At 46.9% G+C, this 15,488-nt stretch overlaps 1 protein-coding gene across 1 annotated transcript in view; it reads left to right on the forward strand.

The window, feature by feature from the left end:
* Positions 1-5,985: 5,985 nt before the first annotated feature.
* The window catches only part of LOC109943299 (uncharacterized), a 39,056-nt gene continuing 29,553 nt past the window's right edge, over positions 5,986-15,488 (forward strand). The window contains exons 1-2 of the mRNA XM_035960286.1: positions 5,986-5,999; positions 6,910-6,955. Of these exons, the coding sequence (XP_035816179.1) occupies positions 5,986-5,999; positions 6,910-6,955 (60 nt within the window). The remainder of the gene's footprint in view (positions 6,000-6,909; positions 6,956-15,488) is intronic.

Raw genomic sequence — 15,488 nt, forward strand, 5'->3', positions numbered from 1 at the left:
CCGACTATTTTGGACTTGTGGTTGGCTCGGGCCACCTCGATTGCTCACCGGTGTCCCAGCTCCGCCTCGGATCCGCTTTGCACCGTCGACTGGCCGCAACACGGTTCCAATTGCCGGTAACAACTTCCCCTATGTCTCACCGTAGCTCTGCATTTGTATAGTTTACCTACAATCGGACTCTGGGGCCCTGAATTGCCGTATCCGGTTACTCCGGCGAGGAGCGCCGCCGTAGCGCGTGCGGCAACCTCGCTGCCGTGGCGTGTGGTTGGGGATGAGAGCCTAGCCGTCGATTGAGCAATCAAGGGTGCAGGTTAGATCGGGAGGGCGGATCAGGCCAGGGTAAATGCGGATCGTCCGATCGCGATCGGACGGGTCGGGGCGATCGCAGGGGATTTTAAATCCAAACCGTAGATTTGTAATCGTGCGGTGCCTACTGGGTACCGATTCGTTTCGAAGCCGGTCTAATCGTAGCCGTAGAACTTTAATCCAACGGCCGGGATTGGCCCGTACCCCTTCGCGGGTACGTTTTACAAAAGAAACCCCGCCAAACTTTGAAACCAACCCGCCATCCGCGCGGGGATTAAGTCTGAGTCTTCAGATAAATTGCGCTAAGGCCCCTGTCTTTCTCAGATTTATTGCGCCCAGTCCAGAGCCGAGTTAAATTGATTAAATGAATTGGAAATTGGATTTTTAATATGAAAATAAACCCTAGAACTTCAATAATTCATAGAAAATGCATATGAACTCCAAATTACTTCATTCCAGTTCCTAAAATTTTGTAATAATGTTGTTCATTACATAGCACCTCTGTTTTAACATGAAAATGGTATTAAAATTTATTTCTTAACTAATCTTGTATCAAATACATAAAACCTTAGGAAATCCGTATCTCCTTCATTTTAAATCCGATTTGACTCGTTCCAGTTGCGTTAGTCTCGTAGCAACGCGTAGATTATTATTACTCAGTTTATTCTTATGTTTGTTGTGATGTTAATTTTGCCTATACCATATTTGTTTGTATTGCTACGACTAGTGTGAGGTCACGAGTCACCTGAAGATCATCCTGGTACCTGGAATCTCAAGTCTCAGGCAAGTTGTGCCCTTGATCACTTCTTTTACCCACTCATGTTCTAATTAATCATAATGATCTGCATAGGTTAATTTTGATGGGACCCAATAGGTTACCCTAGTTTGATTATCTTTATACCTTGTTTACCACTGAACTTTTTGGGTAGTACTTGCTAGTGCTTTTATGTGGTTTTGGGTATGAGGATACATTATTCATGATCACACTGTTATTATCTGTTTATTATTACTGTTCATGATAAGATCATTATGTTAATTGGAACATGGAGAACCACCCGGGAAAACAGTGCTACCACAAGGGTTTAATGGGACGCCCTTGGCTGATTAATTAGGAAAGCTAGTGGAGGACTACCTTACCCGAAAGGGGCAAGGGCAGTAGGGGAGTGGTCAGTGTAGGGAGGCCCTCGGGAGGATTTTGCTGTGATGGCGGTCCTGCAAGGGATTCCTGGGAAGGCCCTCGGGAGGATTTTGCTGTGATGGCGGTCCTGCAAGGGATTCCTGGGGAGGCCCTCGGGAGGATTTTGCTGTGATGGCGGTCCTGCAAGGGATTCCTGCATTGGAGCTTCCTATAAACTGTAGCGGGTTTTCTGAAGCTAGTGGAACTTTGTAAAGGCCTCGTAGTGTTACCCTGCCTCGCCTCCTCGGTAGAGGTGTATGGGAAGTCGCGATCCCTTGGCAGATGGGTAACATGACTTGTGGGTAAAGATGCGCCACCTCTGCAGAGTGTAAAACTGGTATACTAGCCGTGCTCACGGTCATGAGCAGCTCGGACCCTCACATGATTAAATTATGGAACTTAAACTCAATTTGTCATATGCATTGCATCGCAGGTGAGGTTATTACTTTTGTTCTACTATTTAACTGGGCTGGTATTTACTTATACTTAGTAATTGCTAATAAAATTTTGACCAACTTTAAAAGCAATGCTCAGCTCTAACCATCCTCTTTGGTAAGCCTTACACTTCACATGAGCTCCCGCCTTTGGCGAGTTCATGCACATTATTCCCCACAACTTGCTGAGCGATGAACGTATGTGAGCTCACTCTTGCTGTCTCACACCCCCCCACAGGTCAAGAACAGGTACTGCAGGATGATGCTCATGGAGGATGCTGTGATGAGTTCGTGAGAGGTCTAGGTCATCGTCTCCCAGTCAACTTTGGGTTGCTGGACCGTTGTCTCCCTATAATGTAATTATCTATTTATTTTGTATAGAACTCCTGTTATATAGTAAAGATGTGACATTCGATCCTGTGCCATGATTCATCATATGTGTGAGACTTGGTCCCAGCACACCTGGTGATTATGTTTACGCCCGGGCTTTGGACCCCTAAAACCCGGGTGTTACACCCGGAGGGTTTGGACATGCCTTTATGAAAGCGTCCACCGAAGCGGGGTCGCTTGGTGGGTCGCAGCTGAATCTGAAAGGCATGGGACGAGAAACGGACGGTACCTCTCGATCGACGGGCGGTGACGAAGTCGCGTCGGGGATGGACTGCACCGTTGTCTCAGGTACGAGGCTGACGCCCAGCAAGTCCTTCGCGAGTGTGCTGGCGTCGTCCGTCTGCTTGGGGTTGGCGTGTTGCGGGGAGACGACGCTCGTCTTCGTCTCAGACGCGAGGTCAACGCCCGACGTGTCCCCCGCTGGGGCGTCGGCGCCGTCGACTCGCTCGACAGCCGACGAGGTGCCGCCTCCTGCTTGGCCATGCCTGCCCCGCCTCCTCCTCCGTCGGCGGGGAAGGTGACAGGACAGACCCGGATGTTGCTCTTCCGCCACGTGGGGAAGACGTCGTCGATTCCGCCGCCGGCGGGCGGGCTGATGGCCACCATTATCGTTGTCGCGCTGCGGAGGAAGGAGTATCATGTCGTAGCTGCCGTCGAGGGACATGAACTCAAGACTCCCGAAACGAAGCATCGTCCCAGGTTGGAGAGGTTGCTGGAGACTACCCATCTAGAGCTTGACGGGAAGCTGTTCGTCAACACGCAGCAGGCCCCTACCTGGCGCGCCAACTGTCGGCGTTTCGACCCCGGGGGGTCCCTGGACCGACGAGTAAATTGTCGCCGCGTGTCCCAGCCCAGATGGGTCGGTGCGAGACGGAGCACAAAGGGGGGAGAAACAACAAAGGGGAAACCTGCGGCCTTCGTGTTGCCCTATGCCCAGGTCGGGTGCGCTTGCAGTAGGGGGTTACAAGCGTCCGCGAGGGAGAGTGAGAGAGAGAGAGAGGTCGTCCGCCAGCCCGTTCTCCCGCGCGACCAACCTTCTCGTACGAGAGCCCTGGACCTTCCTTTTATAGACGTAAGGAGAGGGCCCATGTGTACAATGGGGGTGTCGCAATGCGCTAACATGTCTAGCTGAGAGGAGCCAGAGCCCTAAGTACATGCCGTCGTGGCAGTCGGATAGGTTTTGGCGCCCTGTTCATGTGATGTCGTGGCCGTCGGAGGAGTGCTTGAGCCCTGTGGAAGTACAGCTGTCGGGGCTGTCGGATCCTTGCTGATGTCTCCTTGCTTCCGTAAGGGGCTGAGAGCCGCCGTTGTCACGGAGCACGCGGGGTGCCATCATTACTTGTTTACTGGGGCGAGCCAGATGGGACGCCGGTCTTGTTCCCCGTAGCCTGAGCTAGCTAGGGGTAGGGTAATGATGGCCCCCCTGTGACGTGGTCGGTCCGAGCCCGGGGTCGGGCGAGGCGGAGGCTCCTCCGAGGTCGAGGCTGAGTCCGGGCCCGAGGGTCGGGCGAGGCGGAGACCATCGTCCGAGGTCGAGGCTGAGTCCGAGCCCTGGGGTCGGGCGAGGCGGAGTCCGTCTTCCGAGGTCGAGGCTGAGTCCGAGCCCTAGGGTCGGGCGAGGCGGAGTCCATCTTCCGAGGTCGAGGCTGAGTCCGAGCCCTAGGGTCGGACGAGGCGGAGCTTCCTATGACGCCCGAGGATGGACTTAGCTGTTGTCAGCCTCACTTTGTCGAGTGGCACAGCAGTCGAAGCGAGCCAGGCGGCGCTGTTTTCCCGTCAGGTCGGTCAGTGGAGCGGTGAAGTGACTGCGGTCACTTCGGCTCTGTCGACTGAGGAGCGCGCGTCAGGATAAGGTGTCAGTCGATCCTTGCATTGAATGCTCCTGCGATACGGTCGGTTGGCGTGGCGATCCGGCCAAGGTTGCTTCTCCACGAAGCCTGCCCGAGCTGGGCCTCGGGCGAGTCGAAGGTGCGTCCGTTGCTTGAGGGGACCCTCGGGCGAGTCGTGAATCCTCCTGGGTCGGCTGCCTTTGCCCGAGGCTGGGCTCGGGCGTGGCGAGATCGTGTCTCTTGAGTGGACGGTGCCTTGACCAGAATCGTGCCCATCAGGCCTTTGCAGCTTTGTGCTGATGGGGGTTACCAGCTGAGATTTAGGAGTCTTGGGGGTACCCCTAATTATGGTCCCCGACAGTATTACATCGTGATCACACATCCAAATACTTGTTTAACAGGCTACACTTTAACCACTACGAAAAATCTGACAAATTCATAACATCTATCGACGCATTAGACCATATCTAACATTTCATCCATATAGTCACGCAAAATAATGTTTTATACTATTTGCAGATTGGAGTTTGAATATAGATATGAATATAGGTAAACTGTTGGAGATAGCCTTACACTTCACTTTATTCCATTCACATACACCTAGTGTTATATAAATTTTAGCAGAAATATGCAGTATGGAAAGATCAATGTGACCCGATTCCCGATTCTCCGCGGAGAATTCTTCCATTAGGGCTAGTTTGAGAACCTCATTTTTCAAGGGATTTCCATTTTCATAAGGAAAATTAGTTCATTTTCCCTAGGAAAATTGAAATCCCTCGGAAAAATGGATTTTCCATATTAGTCCTTAGGTGATGGGACCCGTTAAACTTACACGTGATGATGTTTTTATGTAATAGTTAATAATAAAAATAAATAACTACCTTGTCAAAGATCACTCATATATAAATGTGTTTATTTTAATATATACATAATGAATTTATATTTGACAACATGTATAAGTGACAATGCTTTGGATTAATAACATATGAAATATATTTTAATTATAATGTAAGCGGGGACGAGGATCCCAACAGGGATTTATCCTTGCGGGGAAAGAAATGTCCCCTACAAATATTCGTGGAGATCTTTGTGGGAAAAACAATTGTCGCGAAGACAGGGACACATTAAAACCCGACGGGGAATTCGATTCCCATCCCTAGTCGGTGCCCTCGTCTTCCACCTCAGTCTCCCATTGGAAAATGCAAACTATTTTTCATACCGCTGCAACACCCCCACATTCTTCCGCACTTTCTAGCACAGGGTGGCCAACGGTTTGGCAGGGCACGGCGGCCTCACCGGAGAGGTAGGGAGCGGGACCGCGAGCGTTGCTAGACTATTGCACACCAAGGGGTTCCATCAAAATGACCGGAGGCAGTAAGTGGCCGGCGGGCCACGTAAGGGGATGGAGCAGTAGGCGTATAAGGTGAAAAATTGATCATCATAACTAGTTTTATATTTTTAATGGGGTGCATCTGCACCCCCTAAACTCAATATAGCTTCGCCCCTGGAGCCTTGCTCGGGCGAGTCGAAAGTTTTCCCGAGGCGACTGTCGAGCTTTCCCTGACTTATGCCACAGTTGGCGGAGTGGTTGCTTGCGGGATTCGCAGAGAGAAGGTAGCCGAGGCCAAGCTCGGGCGAGGCAGAGATGGCACCCGAGGACGAGCTCAGCATCGGGCGAGATGGAGATTGCGCCCGAGGGCGAGCCCAGCGTCGGGCGAGACGGAAATTTGTGCCCGAGGCCCAATCTGCTTTTCCTGTCGTATTAGATGTCCCATCTGGAGATGGTAGGCGGTGTGCGTGCACAGTGGCGCGACCGTAATCATGCTGTTGCGCCTGGACGCATTTGGACATGCACAAGTGCAAGTCAGTTGCTAGCATCGACACAACATCGGTGGGGCAACGCATAGGCATAGAAAAGGATGACATTGCGAGCGTGCAGAGCATATCATGATTGTATAGGGATGAATGTGGATATCTAAATTATTAGGACAATTTAATATTTTAAAAGATCCATATGAAATTTGTTGTTGATTTTTTCTTATGCTATCAAGAACATGATCACAAACAAGAATAAAATGTTGTATAAATTATTTGATGTGTTATTTGCTCCCTGCAATGAAAAAGGTGAAAAATATTCGTATTTGTATCTGACTTTGTATATGAATTTTATATCTATATTTGATAAGATATATGATAAAATTAAGTCTTACCTTTTATAAATCTTTATAAGCTAAATGCTAAAAACGTGAATACAAATTTGCATAGAGGATTCTATATCCTATTTGTTCGTAATAAAAAAAATTGATATTTGAATAATTATTTATTTCATCACTACAATTGCCTACTTGAAGAATGGCATCGTGCGACAAGATTTCCGTTCTGTTACGTATCGTGCATGGTGTTTTATTTGGGCTTTGGCCCGTTAAACTTAATTAGACTAATGAATCCATGTATAACTTTTTAAGTTTCACTCCCGGGTCCGAAAGAGACTATACTACTCAATACTCATGCATGCATAGGGCTCGTGGAGCTAGCATATGCATGTCCCCGTGTCTAGATCGATGCTAGTATCTATCGGTCTCTATCTATTCGCGTGCATGGCAACTGACAATGGCTAGCTAAGCTCTATATAACAAGGCGTGCCAATTCTCCTAGTCCCAGTTCAATCTATCTGCACCCACCCGTTCCGCTCGTCCACTGCTCGCACCCCCTGACTCTACTCGTCGTCACCGGCTTGCCTACATCCACCGCCGCTACCACGGCACGAGGACAGCGGGCTTCCCCTGCGAAGGTGGAGGCCTTTCTTCCACGCTTTCGAGGCCATCGTGGGTTCAAGAAACAATAAATTCGGAGTTACGATATGAATTTCGGAAGATTTTCGTGATTAAATAATAATAACTATATTATATGTTGATGAATGTAAATCATATGAGAAAAGATATTAAGGAAATAGCTAATTCAACTTTAATCTAAGTTATAACTTGATTAAGGATTATATTTTAATCAAATTATAGATGGAACAATTTAGCTTTGTTTTAGAAAAGCTAATCTAGTAAACATGGGGCAAATCAATATTTAATTTTGAGGACATGTTAAATAGTAAAATAAGGTTTACTAAGGGGTAGATGACATTACTACAAAGATAACGCAACTTGAACGGACTAAATCAGAGTTAATATGAAGAAAATATGGATTTTATAAGTTTTAAGGCTATTTTAATATTAATTTCATATTAAAGTCGAGTACCAATGACTTACTTGTGAATTTTAGGGACTTGCTTGTGAGCAGTTTCAGCAAAGAAGGATCGCGGGTTGGTTTTATAAAACTCTGAGGGTTTCTTACGCAAGAACGCCACAACCACATCGGTTGCATGCACCATGGACCATAGATCTGTAGACCAACAGTCCAGATTAAAAGCCCCTTAACGTTATGAACTGGTATTCAACACGGGCCACCGGATCAGGGATCCACGGCTCGTAATACGATCACACGTTGATCACATCTGAGCCCTTGGATCATCGATCATGATTTAATTAACCGAAGGGTTATTCATCCTTCTAATCTACACTGCCCATGATGGAATCAACGGTCCGAAGACCCTCATCCCACAGTCGAGCAGAGCGGCATCGCGCACCAACAAGGTGGCGGCGCCATCGCCGGAGTTTTTTGACGAAAAGGGGTTTCCCCCCTATTTCATTAAGAAACAGGAAACACATACAGACACACACCAGAAATGTCTTAGCCAAAACAAGCAATTGGCAACAAAAGCTCAGCAACTAATCCAGCAACATCTATTATCAGACCTGACCCAAAATCTATTGCCAAACCAAGACGACTAAGACAAGAAAGGGGGTTTAACCAAGACATTATTACAGACCGACATCCTGATATAATAGCCAAAAGAGTCTCTAGGTTCAAGAACAGAAAGAAGCATCATCGCCAAAAAAGATCCCCCGCTCAACCGATCACTGCGTCAGCCTCCTGTCAACTGGAGACCATCCCCAAGCTCGACTGAAGAACTCACTAGCCATTTTCCTGATCTGATTGCTTCTTTCCTCCAGCATCCTTCTTGCCGATTTTTTCTGTAATAAAATCCATGAGTTCATCCAAAAACAACACAATATAAAGATGTCTAACGTATTAACTATTCTTTTATCATCAAAACAAGCTTCGTTTCTTATTTTCCAAAGAGTCCAAAGAACTGCACTACATCCCACTGTCAACAAATTCATGTCTCGTTTATTGAATAGATGGAGCCAGTGGCTAAACATCTCACTGGGATTCATGGGAATACAAATGGGATGTAGCACCATCTGCACCACTCTCCATGTAAACTTCGCTATCTGACAGTCAAAGAAGATGTGTTGCGTAGTTTCTAGGCAATCACACCAAGTGCAATTGATGTTTCCTTGCCAATTCCTTTTGCTAAGATTTGCCTTGGATAGAATCCTGTCTCTCAAAAGAAGCCAAAGGAAAACTTTTATCCTTTGGGGGATTTTAGCGTTCCAGATGAACATATAAGGCACCCGACCCAAATTGTTTCGACAATTAAGGTAAAGGGATTTGACCGAAAATCCTTTTTTATCTAGTAACCAAATAACATTATCTCTTGAATCATTAAGACAGATGTCCTCATATGAGGATATCATCTCCTTGAGATTGTCAGCCCCAGCTCCCACTAGCCTCCTTCTAAAGGTTAAGGATTCAGAATTCGTACTTATCACCTTTTCTACACTTATCTCTTTATTAAGAGATAAATCATGAAGTCTTTTAAATCTTACCGAGAGAGGAGTATTCCCACACCAACAATCATTCCAAAAACTGGTTGATTTACCATCTCCAATGATTCTTTTGCAGTTTTTGTAAAACACCTCTTTTACTTCCAGAATGCTTTTCCAGAAAAGAGAGTCCCCTTGTTTCCTTTGCCATCGCCGGAGTTGATGCTCCCGCGCGCTGATGCCCTAACACAGTCGCGGATAAGCCCGTATGAAGCGGAGAGGATCATGATCTGAATCGGGTGCAGGGATCCTTACCCGAAACTGCGGTGGTGGTTGCACGACTCACGACATGAGGTGGCACACGGCGGAGGAATTGCTCCGTTGAGCAATTTTGAGGTCCCCTAGCATCAACTCCACCCCGGTGAAGCTTTGAACGCACGCGGAGAGCTCGGGCGACACTCCTAGGCTTGTTGCCGAGATCCCTTTTGACAATGCAACACGCGCAGCGGCGTTCTCCGCTCTTCCTCCCTGCGACGGTGGCACCGGTGGCGGAAACTAGCTTCCTAGTGAGGACTGCCGCGTCCAGGGCTGGCGAGGCTGCCTAGCGACGAATGAAGGAGGTGTGGGGGGGGGGTATGCGATGCCTGGGGCCGTTTATATCTACATCAGAGATTCATGGTAGAGGAGATAAGGACGGCATGGACACGAGTTTGTTGGGAGTTTGTTGTATCAGAGAAGGGATGAGGACGACGCTGGACAGACAGGCCCACATGGCGGCAACACAGGATAGAGGACACTGGGGTTATGACTTTTCACGAATGCGCCTCTGCGGCGGGGTCTGAGTTGGGCCGATAGGTGGACCATGTGGGCATGCGTCACGTGGGGTGGGAAAGGGACTGTGCCATGAATCTAAGTGGCTAGATTAGGTAAGTTGGTTTCGTTTTGTTTTTTCTATTTGTTCTGTTATCAGTTTTTTTAAATTCACATAAAAATCCAAACTCCAAATTTATGTTCAAATGCAACAATCCAAAATCTCGGCATGAATGCAAATTATATATATATATATATTTCTATTAATTATTTTATTCCTTTGTTTAGGCAAGCACTACAGTAAAACAAAGCATTTCCGACGGCCTCCTTATCTCCGACGGCCTCGTACCTAGCCGTCGGAGATAAGGTTATGTCCGACGGCCACAACCGGCTGTCGGAAATAGCGCTTATCTCCGACGGCCTCGTACCGAGCCGTCGAAGATAAGGTTATCTCCGACGGCCCCGTACCTAGCCGTCGGAGATAAGGCTTTTTAACGCGCGGATCGGACCCGCGCGGCTTTCATTTCACCGCGCGCCGTTTCTCTCTGCCGCCGCCGCCGTCCCGCACAGCCTCGGTCGCCGCCACCATAGCCGCCGCTCGCGCTCGGTCGCCGCCACGCCCGCCGCGCCCGTGCTCCCGCCGCCGCCGCCCCGTGGTCCGGCCCGTGCTCCGGCCACCGCCCCGAGCTCCGCCCCGTGCTCCGGCCGCCGCCGCCCCGTTCGCCGGTCTCCGCCGCCCCGTGCTCCGGCCGCCGCCCCGTGCTCCGGCCAACGGCCCCGTGCGCCCGTCGCCGGCCGGCTCCCCACGCTCGCTAAGTGAGTATACTTAATTAGCAATTTTGTTTATTAAAATTGTATGCTTGTATTAATTTATTTGATTAGAATTGTATGCTTGTATTAATGTATTTGATTAGAATTGTATGTATGAATGCATTTGATTGTTTAGTTTGTTATGTCCGACGACCAAAATTTGATTACGTAATTAAAGTAGCTTGTTTTAGTTTATTTAGTGGTACTTTAGATAATTTAAATTTTTAATTTCCGAGGGTAATTATTATGCCCTCGGAAATAATGCCATTTTATATGATTTGTCATCTATAACAATGTTATTTCGTATGTAATATTGTATTGTGGTTTATTAGTTTAATTATTTAATAATGCACGATGATTATAGTTAATCATAGTGTATCGTAGTGTGAACAAACGAAACCTAGGCGTCACCCGTTTCGGCCCAACACACCTTACAAGCGACGCATGTGAGGTATGTTGGGCCGGAATTGTCCCTTTATTGGACAGCCTCGGGGTGACCGACAGAGTCCGTGTTTATGACAAAAGCATGTGCTCCTGCTTAGTTTCGGCAGCATAACCTCTCTGTTCTCCAATTGCACCATTTTTAGGCGTGCGATTGGAGAACAACGGGGTTATGCTGCCGAAATTTCGCACGACCACATGTCTTGTCATAAACACGGCCTCGTCGGTCACTCCTGGGTGGGTTTAGGACCTATCCTTTCCTACAGATGTAGGGGCGTGATTTCTTCGTAAAAACGGATGGCCCGTGCATTACTTATCTAATTAAGTTAACGTCTCGTATCTAGTATGGAGGAGAATCGTCGATGGATGTATGAAGGTTGGAAGAAAAGAGGTGCTCTATCAAGTGAGTGGGTGGCCAAGACTGATGCTTTTCTCGACCATGCTTTTGCTCGGTCAGAGACTGGAACCGATGTTAGGTGCCCTTGTAGCAAGTGTCGGAACATTAATTTCCTTGACAGGAGGACTATGTCGATACATATTTGCAAGAACGGTTATATGCCAGGCTATGAGGTGTGGGTGCACCACGGTGAGGACCCACCTCCTCGTATTGTATCGGAAGTTCAGTCACATGAAGAGGAGGACTACGATAGGATGGAAGAGATGCTTGACGATGTACGCCATGAGTTTCTAACCGTCGATTCGGAGAACCCCGGTCAACCCACCGAGTTTGAGGATCCAGCTACACCTGAGGTTCAGAAGTTCTTCGAGCTCCTTAAAGCTGCCGAAGAGCCGTTGCATGAGCACACAAAAGTGACCGTCCTTGTATTTGTGACTCGACTTATGGCTATTAAGTCTAAGTTTGCATTCTCAAATAACTGTTACAAGGAACTTTTGAACTTGATCAGTGATGTACTTCCGGAGAATCACAAGATGCCAAAGGACATGTATCAGTCTAAAAAGCTGTTATCTGGCCTCGGTATGGACTACGAAAAAATCGATGTCTGTGAAAATAATTGTATGCTTTTCTGGAAGGAGACCGCAGGTGAGAAGAAGTGTACTGTATGTGGTGAGCGTAGATTCGTTGAGGTTGAAAACGACGATGGTTTGACCGTGACTACGAAGATTGCACGTAAGCAGCTTCGTTACATGCCTCTCATACCTCGGTTGAAACGTTTGTTTATCTCCAAGAATACAGCCAGACACATGAGGTGGCACAAAGAAGGGGTACATGAGAATCCAAATGTCATGGTGCACCCAGCTGATACAGATGCATGGAAGGCACTAGATGCTTTTGATTCCAGCTTTGCTGATGAAGTGCGGAATGTCCGCTTCGGTTTGGCAACAGATGGTTTCTCACCATTCAATCTAACTGCAACGTCGTACTCATGTTGGCCCGTCTTTGCTGTTCCATACAACCTTCCACCAGCTCTTTGCATGAAATATGAATTTATTTTCTTGTGTCTTATAATACCTGGTCCGGATCATCCTGGAACAAAGATCGATGTGATGATGAGACCCCTGATTGAAGAATTGAAAATTTTGTGGGAAGGAGTCGAGGCATACGATTGTTACAAGAAACAGAAGTTCAACCTGAGAGCCGCGTTTTTATGGTCTATTCATGATTTTATGGCTTATGGTATCTTTGCTGGATGGAGTTGTCATGGGATTTTGACATGTCCTATATGCGTTGAAGACACTTTATGCTTTCGACTAAAGTTTGGTGGAAAGATATGTTACTTCGATTGCCATAGATGTTTTTTGCCAGAGGATCACCCGTTCAGGTTCGATAGGAACGCTTTTAAAAAGGACACGATTGTGACGAGGGGACCACCCAAGCGTCTAAGTGGTCCAGAGATTCTCGCGAGACTTAATGATTTGAAACTAAACGAACATGGAAATCGTTTTAAAGGTTATGGAACCGAGCATAATTGGACTCACAAATGTGGTCTATGGGAACTCCCTTATATGAAAGCCTTGATTCTAATGCATAACATTGATGTCATGCACCAGGAACGAAATATGGGTGAAAGCATTATCAGCACTTGCATGGTGGAAGTCAAACACAACGCGAGAAAATCAATATGGCATGGTGGAAGTCAAACACAACGATAGATTAAAAGGCCACGACACTATAATCCTTGCCCACCAATGCGAGCAGGTGTATTATATGACATATCCATCTAAGAAAAACGGTTTGGTTGATTGGAGGGTAGTGTACAAAGTTAATCCGCGTGAACGACTATATGCTCCTGGTGATGCTGGTTATGTTGAAAGTCAAATCGAGCAGGAAGTGGGGGCTGCTGAGATTTTCCAAGACGAAGAACTTACAAGCACGTTTAATGTACAAACTGAAATGTTGGAAGAATCTTTATTAGGCGATCAAAATGATGTAGAGGTTCCTCCAAAAAGAAAACGAGTGACGAGAAAGAAGAAAGCTACTTGGCGTCCATTAAATCGACGAAAGCAACTAGATCCTGATTTTGATTACGATTACGATTGACGAGTATGGATCATGATTTTATTGCATATTTTATTATTTTATTGTCGATTTATGTACTAACTTGTTTTTGTTAAAATAGGATGTCAAAGAAAATGAAGTCTTTAGCTCATAGTTTGCTTGGGTCGAGGAGTAGCTCGAGGAGCAGCTCGAGGGGTGAGGATTCAGTTTTTCAGGGCACAGGTTCTACCATGAGCAGACGGAGAGCGCTGGCAGAACATTTGCCTCCACAAGATATAAGTTAGTTGTTAAATTACATTATTTGAGTTACTTAATATTGTATGATGTAAGTTATTTGTTTCATAGGATGCTGAAATTGAGGAACCAGTGGTAGAGGATCATGCAAGAGATGATGTTGAAGATGATGGTGGAGATAATGTTGGAGATGATGCTGGAGATGACGCTGGTGGGGATTCTGGGGCTGGTGGAGATTCTGCAGCTGGGTCTGGAACTTCTCGAGTTAAGAGAACGAGGAAGCTGCATTTTGTTGGACCACCTCCAGAGCTTCCACCCGAATCTCGGGTTGTGATAAAGCCTAGTGGAAAGTGAGTGACATATCTTTGCTTAAATGTTATTGAAAGTTATGTTTTAATTTCTACATTGATTTCTGTTTGCAGGACTTGGATCGACGACTCGTTCACAAGCACAGGACACTACAGGCAGGTGAACATGGTTCTTGGTAATCTTGTTTGTCTGCACTGGCCTGGTGTTGTGACTTTGCCTACTGGCGAGTCTGTCCCCGCCACCACTTGGGAGCATTATCGCTATGGTGTCTGTAGAACGTTTGGCAACACACAGGCACTAGTTTGGGATGCATTCTGGGTATGACTTGTTTATACTATTTTAGTTATTCCATATATGTTTGCTTTTATGATAACACTATGGTTTTTGCAGAAACGGTACAAGTTGCCGGACGATGGATCATATGATATGAACGCTCGTTACGTGTTTGAGTTTAACGCGAACGATGTCGTTGCAGATGCAATGTACTATGCAGGAATTCAGGCTATAAAGGCATGGTACAGAGCAAATGATGATGATCGACCGATGCCAAATACAAAGGCCGAGTGGTCATCAATTTACTTGACGGAGGAGCAATACCTAGAGGTAAACAGGTTGTTGCCTCTCATATCGCACAAAGCCATGTATTTGCTTGCTTTATTTAAAAAATTTCATGTAGGTGTCGGTGCCGTGGATGGCCACCCGATCAGACGGTTATCGGGCATTGTGCAGATGGTGGGCTTCCCCTTAGTTTCGTGCCATTTCCGAAAGGAACAGGGGAAACCGTGGGACTGAGTCGTTCCACAACTACGGCGGTGATGGTCATGTGCGCTTGGCTAAGCGAATGGTAAGTCACAGTTTGTCGTAACTTTGAATCACATAGAAATGTGTCATTATAACTTTTATGTACAGGAAGTCAAATCCGGCCGTACGCCCACGGATGTGGAGGTGTATATGCAAGGGCATAGGGGTTCTGATCCTCAGAATCCTGATGTGTTATGCACTCAGACGGCCACCGACCGTCTAGTGAGTTTTTGATACTCTATTATGTGTGTTGATATTGTTTGCAAGGGCATAGGGGTTATGCACTTATATTTGATATTGTTTGCCTCCAGGCTTCGTATGGGCAGGAGATGGTTCAACGCCATGGGGAGGAGTACGATTGGAGGAGCCAGCCAATCGACCCTCAGGCAGCATATGCTAGCGTAGGAGGACAAGCCCATGGACGGTGAGATTATTTGATTTGGTTTTCAAAATTGTCATCATATGCTTGCGATTCAACTGAGCCATGAGTTACTATACTAAGTGCATGGTTCACTCTTGTAGGTTGGGTATTTTTGATTCTACGATTGATTCCAGAGAGCTGAGACGCCGTGGACGACAATCCACATCGTCGTCTTCACAGTCGTCCCGTTCACGATCAGCAGCCCATGAGATAGAGCTTGCAGTGTTGCGTCAACAGGCAGAGTACCATCAATCAGTCTTGAGGGAACAATTGGAGTACCAGAGGCAACAATCTGAATACCAGAGACAACAAGCCGAGTACCAGAAGAAGAGGGACGAGTATTATGCAAG

Source organism: Zea mays, chromosome 6 (genome assembly GCF_902167145.1).
Source record: "Zea mays cultivar B73 chromosome 6, Zm-B73-REFERENCE-NAM-5.0, whole genome shotgun sequence".
NCBI classification, from domain to species: domain Eukaryota; kingdom Viridiplantae; phylum Streptophyta; class Magnoliopsida; order Poales; family Poaceae; genus Zea; species Zea mays.